Genomic DNA, 18,447 nt, shown 5'->3' on the forward strand with positions numbered 1-18,447 from the left:
TTTCTTCTGTACAAAGGGCAGAAAAAGGCTTGCTCAAGTGACCCTTTGGAGAGGACATTTGTCTTGTGCTTGGGAGACAGGCACAAAGCTGGCATAGAAAAACTGGTGGGTACCACTGTCACTGATACTGGCTCAGATTGTTTTCCTTCCCTGGGGATGCTGCTGACAAAGGGGTGTTAGTCTGAGGTGCTGGGGAAGGCTCACCTGTTGTGCTGGTGGCAATGAGGGTGAGGACAGTCAGGAGGGGGGTCACTGTCCTTGCAGGCTTACATCAGTGAGGGTCTGATGGAGCTGGAGGAAAAGCAGGAGCATTGAGGAGATGGCTCAAGGGCTCCCTGTGAAGGTCACCCCACAGACCTGCTGCAGGTCCTTCTGGTTTTTTGAGCTCACGTTCGGTGGGAGCCGAATGCTTCCCGCAGAGGATGGCACATCTCAAACCTGTGTCACTGGCAGGAGCTGCCATCACACCAGGCACGCCGTGCAGGACACCCGACTGCGCAGGCAACAGCAGGACTGGCTGTGCAGAGACCCTCCACCTCAGGTACTTCCTGCCCATAAGCCCCTGGAAGTGCGGTGCCAGCTCACGGGGCTGAGAGCTTTGCCAAGTCTCAGGTAAGCCTGGTGCTGCGGGGCCACTACAAACCACCCACGGGGAGCCAGGGCAAGCAGTGGCTTCTGCCCCTTGGCTGTGCCAGGCCCAGGCTGTCAGCCTGCAGCTGTACAGGCAGGCAGACTGCCCAGCGCTGTCCGGGCTGTGATGGGGACAGCATCCACGCTGCACTTGTCATCACGAGCTGCTGTTCCACGGGCTCATGGTGGCCAGGGTGAGCTATTGCCCCTGGTAATAATTTAATTCACTAGTTGCCCCTTGTAATGCTTATATAGGTGTAATTCATAACCTAACCCAGTGTTCCCATGTTCCTTGCAGGGGTGAATCCCAAGTGGGGATATGAACATCCCGGGTTTAAAGGGCTCTGCTGGAAAGGCTCTGCATGTCCCTCAAGCTCAGCCTTAAGGACTCGTTCCAATCAGTCCAATGCAGATACATCATAAACTGTTAAATATACATGACATTTAATAGGTCTGAATCCAATATAAATTGACTAGTGGGTATTTAATGACACCAAACGTGCCAATCGCATTTCTTGTTTACAGGCTGCAGGATGCTGAAGTGACTTCAACCCCTCGGCTACAGCCCCAGCCTGCCCTTGTCCCAGCTTCTGCGAATTCCTTCAGATCCCCTGGGAGCTGCAGGACCAAACCCAGGTGGCCCTGGCTCTGCAGTCTTCCTGAGAGCCCTGCAGGCCCCAGTCCATGCTGTCGCCGCTGGGCGGGTGGATTTTCATGCTGGCATCAGGAAAGGTTCGTACTGAGGACAGGCTGGAACTGAGCGCAATCAAAAGCGTTATTGGGGTGCTGGAGGAAGCAGGAATGCCAGTTTGGGGCATAAATTGAAGAACTGTGACTGTTCTTTGGGTCTGTTTGCTAAGGTTGCAATTTCCAGGGGGAATTGGGATTTGGGATGAGCAGTGCGGCTGTCCCTAAGCCCCACACACCGCGGCACAGTGTGTCCGCCTGTCCCAGCCGCTGCATGGTCTGCAGTGCCACAGCACACGCAGCCACAGCAACGCCAGCGGTACCTTCACTTCCCTTCTGCAGCCAGTGGTGGTTAGAAGCTTGTGCCAGATGTTGTTCATATATAAAACCTCCCCCTGGTTTTTCCCAGCTGGGAGCACAGGAGCCATCCTGCCCCGGGGCACTGCCCCAGCCCTGGCTGGGGGCCTGGGCACTGTCCTGGTCTGCCTGGGCCCTTGCAAGCTGCCACGTTCTCACTGCTCCTGTATTGCAAAATTGAGAATGTGATGGGGAAGTGACAGGTTGTGTGGCTAAGCCCAACACCCACGGTTAAAAACGGGTGCGCAGCCCATCTCTGCCCTGGCTGCCGTTGCTGTGCTGTAAGGAGCCAGGCAGGTGCTGGCCTGTGGCTCCAGCTATGGAGTGCTGGTGGGTCTGAGCCTGTAGCCACATCAGCACATCACCTGCAGGTGCCCAGTGATGCTCCTGCCGAGGTGGCAGCCAGACCCCTGTGTGCTGCAGGGACTCCTGGTGGTGCTGGGCAGGACTGGGATGGGTGGGACAGGCACCCACCCCCAGCTCCAAACCTGCCCAGCTGCTCTTGAATTGTTTTTTTCCATCTTTAATCTCTGAGCAGAAATTCACAGACCTTTTCCAAAGCTCCATCTTTCACTGGCACTCCTCTTCCTCCTCGTGCTGTCTTAAAGCATGCTTTTGGCTGGAGCATTGGGCCTCTCTCTTGTGGGTGCTCCCTCATCGAGTACGTGAGCTCCTGCAGCGCTCCTGGGCACCCGGGGAGGAGAAAAGTGACCCTTATCTTCTTGGCTCTCTGTGTTTCCTGCTGAAAAGGAAGGAAGACACTTTCAAAAGCAGCTTTAGTTAGCTGCGTGGCCACTGTGTTTGCAGACACCCTTAGAGCTGGGCTCTGAGCTGTGGCAGTGAGCCCCAGGGAAGACTGGACCACAGGTGGGTCAGGACGAGACCAGGTGCTGTTCCCTACGCAGCCAGGCAAGACCACAACCCCAAGAGCAAGAGGTCCAGTGATAGCTGGGGGTGCCCACACCAGCAGTGCTCTGCCTGCACCCCAAATGTCCCTTCTCCTGGGCACAACCTCCGCTGCCCTCCCTGGAGAAGGGACTGTCCCAGCCCCAGAGCGGTGCTGCGGTCATCACCCACTGTCACCCCGGGTTCTGCTGCCACCCCAGGGCTCCTCTCAAGCACATGGCCCCATGAAGGGCTGAGTCAGCTGTTTTAGATACACCTGACTCATTGGGATGTAGCTCCAGCTCGCTGGTCCCAGCGAGGGATGGAGCAGCGGCTCAGGGTGCTGGGAGCCGCTCACCCAGCTCTCAGCATGTGGGCACTGCCCAGGCTTTCCAGATGCTGTGTGTGATCTAAATACAGCTGGAATGGCCTGGCCTCCTGGATAGAGCAGCCGGCTGTCAGGGTCTGTGTGTTGCAGAGGCAGGGCAGTCAGCCCGGCTGCAGCAGTAGCTGGCTCGGTGTCTGGCAGTGATTCCGAGTGAGCCCTTGTTAACAGGGGGATAACGTGGGTTTGCCTTGTTTGCTGACAGGGCAGTCAGAGTCCTGCAAAGGCTGGGTTTCACTCTTCCTGCCAAGCAGCCCTGGGGACCCTAAATGCAGCCCCACAGCATGGGATGCTTTTCCTGCTGGGAGAGGAGGGCTGACCCCTTGGTGTTTGGCCGTTAGTCTATTGACAGGTCAGGCAGTGGCAGCTCTTTGGCTGGAGACCTCACCTAGAGCTGATGCCAGCAGTAAAGGTTAAATGGAAGTATAGGAAAGCTCAGTGCAGGATGTGCAACCCCCCGATCCAAGCCAGCCCTATAGCAGTGGAAGTCCTGAATGGGGAGCATCCTGTGCATCAGCCCCTGACCACCTTCAACCCAAAGCATGGCTGAGTTTGCTCTCCTGCTTGTTTTTGTGCCAGGAAACTGCATCCCCCACATCCCCATCCCACCATCGGCTTTCAGCCAGGCGTGCCAGCCCACCGCAAGGAGCCAAGACCTCTCTCAGAGACCCTGGGGCGTCTGGACAGCGGCAGATGGTATGTAAAGAACCCCCTGTATTGTGTGGAACCAGGAAACGGGTTTTGTGCTGAGGCAGTGTGGTTTGGGTGTGTTAGCTGTGGCGGAGCAGGGTCCTTCTGCATGAGTGGCACTTGTTCTCAGTTATAAACGTGGGAGTGCTGCACAGCACGTTGGAAAAGCTTTGAGGTGTGAAGGGGCATTGTGGGATGAAGGCTAAGCACTCCCCTCTAACACTGCTTCAGAGCAATTAGTGTGTGCTGTTTAACTGGTCTGCCTGCTCCAGCAGGTCACCCAGCCGTGGGTTCTGCTGCGCGGTGTGTGGAGCCACAGCCTGTCCTCCCTGGGCAGCTTCCAAACAGGTCCCTGCGAAGGGGAAGTGTGGTGTTTGCAGGCTGTGCAGCACCTTCCTCCCACCGCAGCTGCCCCCGAGCCCCGCTCAGCCAAACAAATCGCTCCTTCGCCTTGACTCATTAATGATTGAATCATATGCAAACTAGGCTGGAGGGGGATGTGCTGCGTCCAGGGATCCCGAAGCACTTGCCGGGGGCAGGAGGGCTGACGGAGAGGCAGCACCCAGCCTGGGCATGGTAAGGTGTCCCTGTGCCATGGGAGCTGGCTGTGGCTCTGCTGCTGCTCCGTTTCGGAACAAACCCTCGCCTTGCTTGACCCGGGCTGCTTGCTTTAACCCTCATTAATCGGCCTTTTTCTAACTGCCACCTAAATCAGCCTCTCGGTCAACATGGGGACTTTAAAATTACTGCTGGTGGTTGGGCTGCTGATGTTGGTGGGGGTTGTCTGGGATGCCAGTACAGTGTCTGTCCCCAGGAGCTGAGCAGGCAGGGTAGGGCTGGGTGCCATGCATGGGCTCGCTCCTGCCCAGGGAATGCTTTCCCCGCGGCGCACAGGGTCACTGGGTGCTCGCTGGAGGTGACTTTGTGAAGGGGTGTATATGCTGTGCTTTATTCTGCTTCTCGATTGTCCTTGAAAGGCTGAGAGGTGTGTCTCTGAGAGCAGAGACCTGCAGACAGACTCGAGGCACCAGAATGCCTAGACTGTGGCAGCTGCATCGCTGCTCCTGAAGCTGCTCCTAAGCCCAGGCTCAGCTCCATGTCAGTTTGGATCCCTATCCTGTTCCTCTAGCACTTTGCTTTCCCCTGCTCTCTAATTGCTTCACGAGCGTTTTAACCATGGGCTCTCCAAAAGCTTCCTTCCCTCTGAGCTCCCTGGCTTGTGGGTACAGGAGGAGGGGAAGGAGGGAGGACCTGAGAGCCTGCTCTGTTTCTCTCCCTGGAGCTCAAAAGCACCTTTTTAGCTGACTTTTAGGGAAGAAAGTGAGGTTTGTCCTCAGGCAAACTCCCACTCGCTGGAGTGTTTGGGAAAGCTCTGCTCCTGAAGGATACCCATCCTTCCACTGACTTCCAAGGGGAAGGAGAAGCTCTTTGGAGCAAAGACTGACTGTGCTAGCAGCACGGGAGGGCTGGCATGGTGCTGGCAGCCCTGCCTGGAGTGCTCCTGACTGCAAACAGCTGTGTGTTTGCCGACTCAGTACGCAGCATGGGAAGAGCTGCTTCTCCTCTAGCTGCTCTGTGGGGCTGGGCTGGGGCACCCTGCTCCATGCAGGGGGCTGGCAGACCTGAGCTGTGTTTGGATCACTTGTGTGCAGAGGTCTGGCTTCACGGGAAGCCAACAGAAGGCGTGTAGAGCCTGTGAATTTGGCTTGGAGGGTGTTCTATCCTGGCCCTGGCAGGGCTGTCCCCTTGACCACAGCTGCTTTTGCATCCCCCAGGTCTCACTTGTAACTGAACCCTCCCCTCCTGAAAGGGCTTTCCTGGGGAGTGGAAGAGCCGTGCGGGTCCCTGTGTGCTGTGTGTCTGTAGGGATGGCTGGGCAGTGCTGTGGCACACCCGCCGTGATGCGCAGCACCCGCTGAGCCCGCCGTGGCAGCGCTGCTGGGTACCAGCTCAGCAGCAGCGCCATGGGAAGGCTCCATCCCCCACTTCCCAATGAGCTCCCAGCGGTGCCGTCAGAGCGCGGCCGTGCTGCTGCAAACAAGCTGGCTCTTCTCAACCCACAGCAGACTTCTGGCTCAGAGATGAGCGAGGACACCACGGGACAGGGGTTGGGTAACAGGAGGCAGATGACTTCCAGCAAGGGCTGTGACAAAGAGGTGACAGCCCCGGCTTGCTTTCCCAGCCTCTGGTGCTGCTGTGGGCCTGGCAGCGGGCATGTGAGGGTGGGTGCCTCGGGGGATGCTCTGCACACCCCTCGCTCACCTTTCTGCTCACACAAGTTTTCACCTTGCTCAGTAACTCTGGCCAAGAGCTGAAAGCAGGAACCTACTGTAAGGGGTATGCTGTGAGTCCAAGTCCCTACTTAGCCTGTAAGCTGTGAGGAAGACATGCTATCTTCACCTGCTACAAATGTACAAACAGCCCCACGATTGTCTCGTACTAATTCTTGGTGTTTGTGTGTTGTTGGTTTTCTCTGGACGTTCCAGGATGCAAACGCCACAGATGCCTGCCTGCTGACAAACAGAGCACTGGAGAAGTATTACCTGTCCATCATGTACAGCCTTGAGTTCATCCTGGGCTTCACTGGAAACACCATTGTTGTGTTGGGCTACATCTTCTGCCTGAAGAACTGGAAGAGTGGCAACATCTACCTGTTCAACCTGTCGCTATCAGATTTACTGTTTCTCTGTACTCTCCCAATACTCGTTAACAACTACTCCAGGGATCAGTGGGCAAAGGAGAGCATCTTGTGCCACAGCAACCGGTTCCTGTTGCACGCTAACCTGTACAGCAGCATCCTTTTCCTCACCGTTATCAGCATCGACCGGTACATGCTCATTAAATACCCCTTCAGGGAGCACTTCCTGCAGAAGAGGAGAACGGCCCTTATCGTGTCTGTTGCCATATGGATTTGGGTGATCCTGGAGCTGCTGCCATTGATGTACTTCCTGGAGCCCGTGACGCCTGACAACAAGTGTCCGGACTACGCAAGCTCAGGGGACCCTGCGAAAAGCCTCATCTACAGCATGTTCCTGACGGTCTTCGGGTTCCTCATCCCTCTCCTGACCATGTGCTGCTTCTACGTGAAGATGGTTCTTTTCCTTAAAGCCAGGAGCGAGCAGCTCAGCTCTCCCCTGATGCTGGAGAAGCCCCTTACTCTGGTTGTCCTCACAGTGGCGATCTTCTCCTTGCTCTTCACCCCCTACCACATCATGCGCAACGTCCGCCTGGCGTCCCGCATCCCGGCCTTGAGGGTGCCCCTGTGCACCCAGGACGTCATCAACAGCGTTTACATCATCACCAGACCCATTGCCTTTTTCAACAGCGCCATCAACCCCGTGTTTTATTTCCTGATGGGCGACCACTTCAGGGAGATGCTGATGGCAAAAGCAAGGCAGGTCCTGGGCAGGCTGATGACCACCCAGAAATGAGCTGCTGAGGAGACCTCTCGTACAGGGAGATGGGGAAGGGGGGGGATTATCTTAGGGAGGGTGTTCACCAAGGTACAGCACTGTTTCTCCTCAATAACTTTGTGCCACAGGATGTGTGTGGGCTGACTGTGTCCCTCCTGATGCACTGACTGCAGAGACCACCTCCTCTGGCCATTCCAGCAGCCCAGAAGTGATGCTCTCTGAGCAGCGCAGCAGGAAGCCCTGCTCTCGCGGCAGGATATGCTGTGGCCTATTCCTAGTGTAAATAAACGAATAGAGGGGCAGCGTGCTCCCCCCAGTGTCTCTGTGAGCTGTGACTCGGTGCTGGGCTGCACCCCGCTGTGGATAAGATGTGCCAGCAGCATGGGTGGGCAACGCGGTCAGGGACTGAGGCTGAGCCTTGTCTGCAGCCTGTCTGCAAACTCTGCATCCCAGGGGAGGTTTCCCTCTCGGAGGAGAGCTGGGCTGATTTCCGTCCCCAGCTGACTTGGGCTGGTGCCTCGGATGTGGGTATGCAAAGGGCGGGTGGAGCCGGCGGGAGGGAGGCGGTGCCTCGGCTGCGCTGTGGGTTTGGGATACCGTTGGGCTGCCAGTCTTAGGAGAGTTTGTGGGAAACAGCAGAGGGGGTGTGGGCAGGTTCTCCCACACGCTGGTACTGAAGCTAGGCTCAGCTTGCAGAAGCAAACCCAAGATAATCCAAGGCTTTGGTTCTTAGCTGAGCTTTGCGCTGGGACAGCTCACACTGGTGGTTTGGCATCCATGCCTCAAGGTACAGGTGTTAACTTCATGTCTGTGTCTGTAAGAGTGGGCAGGATGTGCAGCTTGAAGCAGAATCTGGATCTCACCATTAACACTTCATTACCAGTTCCAGTAACGAGGTAGGAGGCAATGAGGAGCCAGTTCTCTGCCCGAGATCCCCGCAGCATCGTTACAGCAGCAGAACTTACTCTGAGTGACTGACCTGACTCCAAATGCAAAGGGCAAAGCGCCCCATGGATTAATGAGCTTGTTATTACAGGGGCTGGGGAAGGACCTGCCGAGAGCAGAGTGAGCTGGGAGGAGTGTGGGCAGCATGGGCAGGGGGCAGGCAGCCCCCTCCTCTGCCTGTGTTTACCCAGCCTTGGAGGAGCCCCAGTGAAGCACAAGCTGAGCGCTGCCAGGGGCTCACTGGCCCCTAGCCCAGGGAAGGGACCACTGCTCACATCTCAGCAGGGACACTGTACTTCTGCTTTCTGATGCAACAGTCATTGGCAGAACACTGAAATGCTTCCCTGGTACCTGCCTGGTAATAAACCCTGCATCCCGTGACACAAAGAAGCCTCCTCTATGCTCTCAGGGTTTACATGCTGTTCTAACGGCCACAGAGCTGCTCCACCTGCCTCCTGAAAGCTCTGTAGGCAAAAGTGCTTGTTTGGGTTAATTTGAGGGATAAAGGAGCTGCTGACCATGGGAGCATCCACCTGTGCCAGCATCCCTCAGGGTGGCTGTGGCACACACTGGGTGCTGCACCCTCGAAGAGCCCTGAGCTCAGGCTGATCTGAGCTGCTCCTGGTGATGCTGTGGGAGGGATCGTGCTGTCCCCTTGCACAAGCATCTCTGGTGCCACTCCCAGAGAAGTTTGCCATGAAGAGCTGGTCCTTACCCCTGGCAATGCTGTGGGATAAGCCACCGCACTCTGGCAGCAGGTCTGCTGCTGGAGCAGTACAGCTCTGGGGGTGGAAACGGCTGGTGGGGACGAGGTGTCTGGTGTGCTAACCCAAGCATTGATGGGAGACAAATGTGCCTATATCCTTGTTTTCTCCTCTCTGCTTGTTCTGTAGCAAACCTTTAGGCATACACCAGTAAATCAGCCTGTCAGTGGTGGAAAAAAGATCCATCATGTGTGTGGTGGCAGCATGGCTGGAGCAGATAAGGCTGGCTGTGCCTTTTGGTTACAAACACCTCCTGGGCTGTGGGGACCAGCACCAAGGCCACTGTTCTGCGGGCTGTGACACTGCATCAGCCTGACACAGAGCTGGCTGCAGCAGAACAGTGCTGGGCCCAGTGCTCCCTTTCTAAAGTTGGTGTCTGGGCTTCAAAGAGAATTTCCATCCTGGGATGGTGCCACGTGGTGACGTGTGCTAGGCTGGGACACCCTGCTCAGCTCCCCTCCGGCTGGCAGCAGGACTCCCAAGGCAGGGCTGTTTCTTAGAACTGTAGCAGTCTGGGGCTTTCCTGTGCTGGTGGCTTCTCTTTCCTGTGAACGGGCTCCTGGGGGCAAAGCAGAGTTGATGAATCTGTATTGCATCTTGTAACAGAGGTGGGAATGCCATGGATGCTCTGCCTGGACATGCTGCTTGTGTTGCATTTCTCTCCTGCAGTAGAGATTTGTGGCTGTATCCCAGTCCTGTCTTTGCTTTCACTGCTGGGGCTTGAGAGGGATTTGCCACCTTTAGCTCATCCCACCTTCTGTTCACCCAAGTGCCCGTGTCTGTCTTTGGTGGGAATCTGCCCACTGAGGTGATGCTGTTGCTGCACAATGCAACTGATGGCACCTCCTGGCCTCCTGCTCCTGGGTACTGGTGAGTTTGGTGTAGTAAAGCAGTAACTGTTGCTGTCCTGGGCTGCCACGCTCGGCTCTGTTCACAACCCATGTGGTGTCCCTGGGTTTATGTAGGCGGCTCCATGGCAAGAGACTCACCGTGGTCCCGGTGCCCCTGACGCCCTGGGCAGTTTGCCCTTCCTTCGTGGCAGCAGGAGATCTCCATCACCCTCTCCAGGTATGCAAGCATCCTTCTCTGCCTTCTGATGGCCGTTCCATGATGCCAGCCACCCTCTCCGGCCCCACGTGCCGGGTGGTGGGATGGCAGCAACCCCGGGTTGTGCAAGTGCGGTTCCGCACCTTGGCTGTGAAGGGGGAAGGGGTGGCTGGGCCCTTTCAGCCCCGTGCCAAAGGCAGGCAGGGCAGAAAGAGGAGGAGGAAGAGGAGTAAACCTCTCCCTGCGTGGCAGTTCCCAGAAAAGGGTTGTGCAACACATAGCGCACGTAGCGCTGCCAGCTCAGCCCGTGCAGGCGGGCAGGGGAGGGCAGGCGGCTGCCCCGGAACACTCCTGCTGGTAACCAGAAAGCATCCGCTGAATTAGGGCTGGGGAGTGGGAAACCCCAGCCCCAGAGAGCAGGCGGGGTGGCGGGGCTGGCTGGGGGAGCGCGGCTGGGCCCGACCCCGACACTCGCCCCAGCTCGCGTGTGCCCAGGGGTGGGCATGGGATGCTCCAAGGCAGCTCAGGCATGGGGACATGGAGCTGTCACAGCGTGAGCAGGGTCAGGGTTCCCATTGGCACACGCCAGCAGCGGTTTGGTTACTGCTGGGGTGGCTGCTCTGGGATCCTCGAGTAAAGCAGGAGGGAACTCATGGGTTTGCTTTTGGGTCTTTTAGTGGGAAGCAGTTGTGCTAAAGCTCAGGCTGCTTTGATGTGTGGGGATCTCAGTCAGGATCACAGAATCACCAAAGCATAGGATGGTCCAGGTTGGCAGGCACCTCTGGAGATCATCCAGTCCAACCCCCCTGGAGCAGGGCCCCCTGGAGCAGGACTGCACCCAGGATCATGGGGTTTGAGTGTCTCTGGAGATGGAGACTCCCCAGTCTCTAGGCTAAAAAGTCTCAAGTCCCTCAGCCTCTTTTCATGAGAGAGATGTTCTAGTCTCTAATCATCTCTGTAGCTCTTTTTTATCCCCTCTCCAGCAGCTCCTGGTCCTTCTTGACCCGGGGAGCCCAGCACCACACACAGATGAGGGCTCACAAGGGCAGAGCAGAGGGGAAGCAGAAACCTCCCTCGACGATGTTCTCCAGGCTGGCTTTGCTGGAAGAGGCACCACCATGGCCCAACATCACCCAGGTACCGCTGCCCTGGTTCTGACAGGGTCCAGTTTTCTTGCTGGCTGCCCCTGCCCACTCCCTGACAGAGACAGGTCTGCCCAGCACATGCCTGGGTGATGGGTGGCCAGCAGGTGATTTTTCTTGGTAAGTAATATGTAGTGACAGCTCTTATGGATTAGTACCTTCAGTTATTTGCTTTGCTCTGCCCATTAGGTGAACAGGGTCATCTGCTCCTTATTAATCGCACCGAGTCGCTAAGGATACTTCCCTGTGTACACATGGTGCTGTGTACCCACAGGGCCATTCCCCAGCGGCCCCGTGCCCAGCGAGCAATCACTATCTCTAAACACAGCTCTTCCTATGAACTTGTGCTAAACAGCCACTGCAGAGAGAGGTGTGGAGCTAGACTAGTGCCTGCGTGTCTGAGCGCCCAGCGCTGCTCACCAGGACTCCCGTACAGACAGTGTGTCAGCTGGCTTTTTATACCAGCGCTGCTGCTGTCTCTCTGGCAGGTGGTCTGAGTGTGTCATGGCACACGTGGTTTGGAAGGCAGAGGTGAGCTAGTTAGAAAATTGGGTATTAATTGCATGTAGCTGCAATTTTGAAGGACTGCAGAGGCTCTGGCTTTGGCAGGGAGGGGCTGGCAACCGCTAAACCCTGTTTAGTGTCTGTGCAATTAAACTGTAGGAAGAATCTGCAAAAACCAGATCAGGGATTTCCTCATCAGGCTGCTAACGGGGGTGCAGGGTGAGCAGGGCTGCCCTGGGGTCTGCGGGCCAGGGGGTGCACAGGGCTCAGTTCCCGCTGGGCTCACAGGGCAGCTCAGGGTAGGAGGTGCTGCGGGAGGTCACCTGTCCCAACCTCCTGCTCAGCCACGGGGTCAGACAGTATAACCACAGCAACAGAGCACGGCAGGCCTGCTTTCACTGCGTGAGGAGCTGCACTGGGTGTGAAACACAGGGCTGAAATAAACCCCCAGGCTCTGGCTGCAGTTAGCTTTGAGAACCCATCTGCCCTGGCTGGAAGAAGATAAGGAACTGTGTGTGTCAAGCAGTGCAGGCTCGTTCCTTCTGGAAGGAGGATGCAGCACAGGACATCGGCACCGCGGACATCCCGGCTGTGAGAGAGCACAGGGAAGGGGCGGCACCGGCTGCGGACACGAGGCGATGCCACAGGGTATGTGCTGAAGCGACTGCAGCGTGTCCGGGCAGCCGGGAGGGCCACCTGCGCCCGGAGCGCATCGGGCACCCACGGCCAGCCGGCCCGGGGGGGGCCCCGTCCCGCTCCCACCGCGCTGGGGCGGCCTCGCTTGGTGCAGCTGTGGGCATCACGGGGCAGAAGAGACTCAAAACCATGGGGGAGTGGCCAGATGTGGGCGAGGAGGACTGTGAAGGGGCTGGAGGGGCAGTCTTGAGAGGAGAGGCTGGAGTCCCTGGGTCTGTCCAGCCTGGAGAAGAGGAGGCTGAGGACAGACCTCACGGGCTCGGTGGCTGCCAGCCGAGGGGAGCGAAGGGGCAGCGCCGATCTCCCTCCTCTCTCTGGGCACCAGCGACAGAACCCCAGGGAACAGCGTGGAGCTGCCAGGGGAGGGTCAGGCTGGGGGTCAGGAGGGGGTTCGGTGCTGAGAGGGGGTCGGGGCTGGCACAGGCTGCCCAGGGAAGGGGTCCCAGCGCCGGGCTGGGCTGGGGGCGAGAAGCGCCCGGACGGTGCCCTCAGTGCCGGCTCTGGCTGGGCTGTGTGGAGCCGGGAGTGGCACTCGGCGGTCCTCGCGGGTCCCCGCCAGCTCGGGAACTCTGACTGACTCGCACGGTCCGTTCCGAGCGGCGCCGCCCGGCCCGGGCGAGACCCCCGCGCCGGGCGCCTCGCGCCCCCTGGTGGCCGCGCCCCGCGCTGCCGCCGCGCTCAGGGGCCGGGGGCTGACCCCGGGGGGCTGCGGCCGGACACCGGCCAGCGGCGTGCGCGGGGCCCGGGAACAGCGACGGCGTCCTGGCTGGTGTCACACCCAGCGTGGGCAGCAGGGCTGGGGAGGGGATGGTGCCCCTGGGCTGGGCACTGGGGAGGCTGCACCTCGAGTGCTGGGTCCAGTTCTGGGCTCCTCACCATCAGAAGGACACTGAGGTGCTGGAGTGAGTCCAGAGAAGGGCAACCAGGCTGGGGAAGGGGCTGGAGGGCAAATCCTCTGAGGAGCAGCTGAGGGAGCTGGGGGTGTTGAGCCTGGAGAAGAGGAGGCTGAGGGGAGACCTTCTCCCCACCTCCCCTGCCCTGCCAGGAGGGTGCAGAGAGGTGGGCGATGGTCTCTGCAGCCAGGGGACAGGAGATGGGACAAGGGGCAATGGGCTCAAGCTGCCCCAGGGCAGGGTCAGCTCAGCTGGGAGGGCAAAGTTCTTCCCTGGCAGAGTTGTGGGGCTGTGGCACAGGCTGCCCAGGGAGGGGCTGAGTCACCCCCTGGGTGTGTTTAACAGAGGGGAGATGAGGTGCTCAGGGAGCTGGGGCAGCACAGGACAGGGACGGTTGGACTCAATGATCTCAAAGGTCTTTTCCGACCTGGTGATTCTGTGTAATTAAATTTAACTCTTTCAGTAACTCTGTGCAATCACCCCGGCAGCCCCGGTCTCCAGCAGACCCACCCATTTCTCCCCTCAGCCTCCAGAAAAGCCTTTTGCTGGGAGCTCCTCCATGGAGCCCAGACACTGTGAGCAGGTCTGTGATGCACTGGGCTCTGGTCCCGCTCACCTTCTGAGACAGTCCTGGTTTGGACCTTTGATTTAGTGTCCATCTCTACACTCCCCATCTACTTCAGCTTCCCCAAACTAATTAGTGAAAATCTGTTTGTTACAAATCTTACTATGGTGCTTCTGGTCTTGCAATTAGAAATAGCAAAAACCTGACAAAAAAAGGATTCCTCACAGAAATTATCTCAAAAAAAAAGAGTAAATAGTCTGTGGCAACTGGCCATGAAGTCATGGAAATTTCTTCCCAACCCACTGGTGCTTGAGAGGTCCCTTGCCTTCCCTCCTGGGTGAGCCTGCTTTGCTTCCCAGGGCAGGTCTGGGGGGGCTCTGGGTGGACCAGGCACATCTCACTGCACCAGTGAAGCACATCATGCTGCAACACCCACAGAGGGAAACGGCTGCTCCTTGGCCCTGGGCATCACGGTCTCCCAGCCCTGCCACCCATCGCAGGATTCTGTCCTTGCTTTGTGCGTCCTGAGTGACACAGGGATAGAAATCCCTCTGTCCACATTACACGTGTCCTGGATAGCACAACTACACTGGGTGATGTGCAAATTTAAATAGAAGAACCCCAAACACCTGCTTTTCTCATGGATGCATCTTAGGCTGAGCCAGGTAAGACAAGATGGGCTGGGGTGGGTAGAGGAGATGGGCTGTGGGTCCTCCCTGGGGACAGCCACCCTGCTCTGCAGTCCTGGCCCCCTCCAGCCCTGCCGGACGCAGGTGGCAGCACCAGCACGGGCTGGCAATGTCTGTGCTGGGCTTCGGGTCGGGTCTAGCTGTGGGGTTTTGATTTCATTTTGTCCTCCCTTGTTTTGGGTGGGGACAGAAAACTCGGCCTCCAGAAGAACAGGAATTCAGCTGTGAGTCAGACCGAAAACAGTCCAAGTATGTCTCAGTGACGGTAAGTGATCCCAAAATAACCGCTCCCTGTGAGGAGCAATGCCGGGTGCAGCCAGGGCTCCCACCCCATCCCAGCACCAGCACCCTCGGCTCTGCCCCGGGGCAGAGGTGCTGCGAGCCCAGCCCGCTGCTCTCCCTGGCAGATGCAGAAGCTGAGGCACCGGGCTGCTTTTAATTGCTCTTTTTAGGAGCCTGGTGTGCTGCTCTGAACGAGGGTGGGCTGATTTTCGGGATACACCCGGCTTTAGGGGAAGGAGCTGTGGGAGTGGGACCCACCCAAGGTGAATCCCACCTGGGTCCAGACCTGCCCATCAGAGCAGAGGGCTGGGAACTGTGGGAGCCAGGCCTCAGCTCCTCCGCAGCCCTGACTGTGTAAATGCCCTGCGCTGGTTTCCCTCAGGAATACCCAGGAATTCCCTCTGCACCCGCTGCCTCCTGCCCTGTCATGCCGCTCATGGGACAGGAGCCCCGCTCATCTCCCTGCTTGCTCTCTGGCACGTTCCTAATGCCAAAGCAGCTTCTGCTCGGTGTTACTTTAACAGGTCTCCATCAGAGCATCGTTCCAGCAGAGTGGGATTGCCCACAGGCTGCTGACATGGTGTGGAGGGGGTGCTGTGCCAGGCCGTGCCTGCCCGCAGAGCCCATCACAACATGACATGAGCTGCGATTTACCTGGGCTGTGTGTCTGTCTGGCTCCCATTGCTGCGTGCTGGCACCCTTCTGCGGGAGGAGCCCCCCACCAGTGCCTTCCCGAGCCCACCAGTGCCTTCCTGACAGCACAGCTGGTGCAGCTGGAGACCTTCAGCTTTTTCAGGACAGAGGTATTCGTTTCATTTTTTGCTTATTTTCGATTTGGTTCCCCCTTCCCAAGTATCTCTCGGCTACGCGATCGTCCCGAAGCCCGGGAGGGAGCTCATCCTTTGAGAGGGTCGGTGGGCAGCCCAATGCCCTCCTTTTTTGTTAAGTCTCATCACCTCAACAGCACCCCCAAGGCCCAGGGGTGCGATCTGCCCTGTGTGACGGACACACGCGTCTTCAGAGCTGTTGGAAGCAGCTTTATAGACAGGACCAGCAAGGCGAGTCTGAGCCAGAGGCACAGCACCCCGGGGACTGGCCGGTGTGGGTGACTGAGCAAGGTGGCCGAGACACACATCCCAATTCTTTTTACTTCTCCATGTTTTGACTCAGACCCACATGAGCGAAGCCAGGGGTTTAACTGCTGCTCTTGACTCATGCTGTCCGTTCCCACTCTCTTACTTCACTTCCTGGCGTGGCTGTGTAAGAATGGCAGGATGAAAGCCTCAGGAACAGCGTGCCAGGCGAAAGAATTAAGCTGTTTGATAAACAAAAGCAGTTTGGCAGTTTGGGTGCTGACTTTGAGACCCATCCTGCCATCTCGGGTACTGTAAAGCTTGGTCTTACAAGGTCTTGTTCCTCCCCAGAGACCTGCTTTGCTTTGGGGAGTGCTGTGGAGGGGCTGACAACGTGTCCCACCAGCTGTGAACCTCACTCCTTCGTTCCAATGGGATGGATGGAGCCCGTGCCCGGTGCAGCCCAGCCCAGTGGCCATGGGCTGTCGGTGCTGTCCTGCAGCCTGGCCAGGCAGGGTGCTGAGGAGGTCTGAGCCCACCTGGGCCAGGAGCTGTGGGGTCCCCAGCAGCCAGGGCACAGCGGGGGTTGTGCAGGGACCAGCTGCCCACTGGCATGAGGACCCCCAGCCCCACCGCCGCCTGGAGCTGCGGGTGGGAGTGCCCAGGGTGCCGTGCTGAGGGTGCACGGAGAAGAGCCAGCTGCAAAGGTAAGAGGGAGGTTACACTTCTCTGACACCGTGTTCCAGCAGAACACTGAGCTGCAGCAGGAAGCTTTGCTGGCAGCTCCTGTGAAAGCCTTGCTAGCTGGTGTGCCAGGGCCAGGCAGCAGCTGTGGGCATTTCGTGTGTCGCTGGGCTGCGGCAGGAGCCCCCAGATGGAAATGCCAGTTGCTCAGAGAGACGGTGACCCAGTTTGGTTTGTCTAGCAACGGAAATGTGTGTTCAGTGCTCGCCCAGCAACGGGAGGGGAACCGGTGCTTGCGAAGGCGCGCTCTGTGGCACGGGCAGGGGGGCTGTGAGACATGGCCCATGGGAGCGAAAGCGGGGTTAGCATACGGGGCCTGTGCTGTCTGGCAGATGCATGTCCCTGGCTGTGCCAAGGCTCTGCTGCCCCAGTCCTGCACACCGGCTCAGGCTGCTCCTTTGAAGGCGTCCTCTCCTCAATGCCATCCTGCGGCGAGATGGGGATGAGCGAAGGGCCATGGGTCTTCCAAGGCGGCATCAAGGCATCAGCCAGCTTTCAAGGCAACGGCCTTGCGGTGGGTGGAAAGGACTGGGTGGGCCCTGCCAGGGGTCCCAAGCCTTCCCGCAGCTGAGGGGCATCAGAGATGCTGGGCTGTCCCCCTAAGCTGGGGGATGTGGCGCTGCCACTCTCTCTGCCCTCACACACAGAACGAGCCTGGGTGCAGCGTCCCTGCCCCGTGTCGTGTGGCTGTGCAGCCTTAGCGAGCTGGCTCCTGGCGGGATGATCCCAGGCCGGGGTGGCAAGAGGAGTGATGCCGACCGAGTGCCAGTGCTCGGTTCATTGGAGCCGCAGCTCCAATGCAGTGTTTTCCATCACTGCAGCCAGAAAGGCTTTTGCTGCGCCCAAGGATGGGAAGGTGACGGTGCAGGAAGGTGTCACTGGTAGAGGCGGCTTTGCAGCCTCTCCAAACAGCTGGTTGCTGTTAAGGTCTGTGCTGGAGGAGAAATAGGCAGAGGCAAACGCTTCACCAGCAGCTGGCCAGCGGGGTTTGCTCTTGGGCTTTAACCAAAACAATGCCAGATTTCTTGTGATAAAGCAGTGGGTGAAATCCCTGAGGAGCAGCAGGGCCTGAGGGTGCTCCCAGGGGGTTAGTTATGAGGAAAAGCCCTTGGGGCTGCTGCTGCCCGTTCTCCCTCCACGGTTACCGTACTGCCCAGCAGCATCGCCCTTCGCTTGTCAGCGTACCCCACGTCTCCTTCGGGATCTTTTCCCATGGAGATAGATTTTATTCTTCTTTAAACAAAGAACATGAGCGTGGCACAGCACTGTGTCCAACCTACTCATGTATGATTAATAAGGACCTGCTGGGATGTCTCTGGGGGTTTCACAGGCCCCTGCGCTGCAAAGCACGTGCCTGCATTCAGGGAGCTACTGAAGGGGCTGCACAATTGTTTGGCACCAAAAAACCCCCAACACGATGGAAAATGCAGCTTTAACAACAACATTGGCATTAAACTTGGGACAAAATTGGAAATAAGAGTACTTTGGCATGGTGTATCCCCCCTCCTGCCTCCCCAGCGGCTGTCCTGGTGTGTGCTGCAGGCTCAGAGGGGGCTGGGGGGCCGTGCTGCACCCCCTGTTCCAGCTGATGGAGCGCAGGGCTCGAGGCCTGCGACTGGCTCCCACGTGCTCTGTCCAGCCTGGCGATGGGAGCTGACACAAGCTGGCTTAGCAAATCTTGGGCTTTTCCCTTTAAACCAACCCCCTACCACCCACCCCCCCACATCTCGTTTCCTGTAATCAGCTAATGGAAAGTTTCTAATTGACACTTCTTTAAATGATGAACCCGGGGCCGCTCGCTGGCACCTGATCTCTGCCTGCTGAACAGCTCAGGGCCCGTGACGAGTTTGCCGTCCTTCCAACCGCACGGAGCCATCGGATGCCGGATTGTTTTTCTCCTGGCAGGTTTACTAGAGGAAATCCTCCTTCTGAAGGAGCACAATGGCTGGAGACTTCTCCGGGGTGAGCAGCAGCCAGGAAAAACAAACATCATCCTGTTATAGTACCTTCCTACAAAGGCCTGAGTTAAGGAGCTTGTGCACGAGGCTCAATTACC

At 58.0% G+C, this 18,447-nt stretch overlaps 1 protein-coding gene across 2 annotated transcripts; it reads left to right on the forward strand.

Annotated features, from left to right (window-relative positions):
* Positions 1-1,127: 1,127 nt before the first annotated feature.
* On the forward strand, positions 1,128-7,537 carry SUCNR1 (succinate receptor 1). 2 transcript variants are annotated; one of them, XM_084267213.1, is made up of 3 exons: positions 1,128-1,362; positions 3,524-3,640; positions 6,121-7,537. In XM_084267213.1, exons 1-3 carry the CDS (start codon positions 1,315-1,317, stop codon positions 7,063-7,065), a joined length of 1,110 nt encoding a protein of 369 aa, XP_084123339.1. In that variant the 5' UTR covers positions 1,128-1,314; the 3' UTR covers positions 7,066-7,537. The 2 variants fall into 2 exon arrangements, with proteins under 2 accessions (XP_084123339.1, XP_084123340.1); XM_084267214.1 differs by lacking the exons at positions 1,128-1,362; positions 3,524-3,640 and adding an exon at positions 3,965-4,210.
* Positions 7,538-18,447: the final 10,910 nt, after the last annotated feature.

The sequence above is a fragment of the Gallinula chloropus genome (genome assembly GCF_964237585.1).
Source record: "Gallinula chloropus genome assembly, chromosome: 8".
Lineage (NCBI taxonomy): Eukaryota > Metazoa > Chordata > Aves > Gruiformes > Rallidae > Gallinula > Gallinula chloropus.

What these genes read in the sequence shown, in the direction of transcription:
- SUCNR1 (XM_084267213.1), top strand. Translation starts at nt 1,315, where the DNA reads ATGCTGTCGCCGCTGGGCGGGTGGATTTTCATGCTGGCATCAGGAAAG. An exon ending in TCATGCTGGCATCAGGAAAG is followed by an intron (nt 1,363 to 3,523) that starts GTTCGTACTGAG and finishes TTTTTGTGCCAG; the next exon opens with GAAACTGCATCCCCCACATC. An exon ending in CGTCTGGACAGCGGCAGATG is followed by an intron (nt 3,641 to 6,120) that starts GTATGTAAAGAA and finishes TGGACGTTCCAG; the next exon opens with GATGCAAACGCCACAGATGC.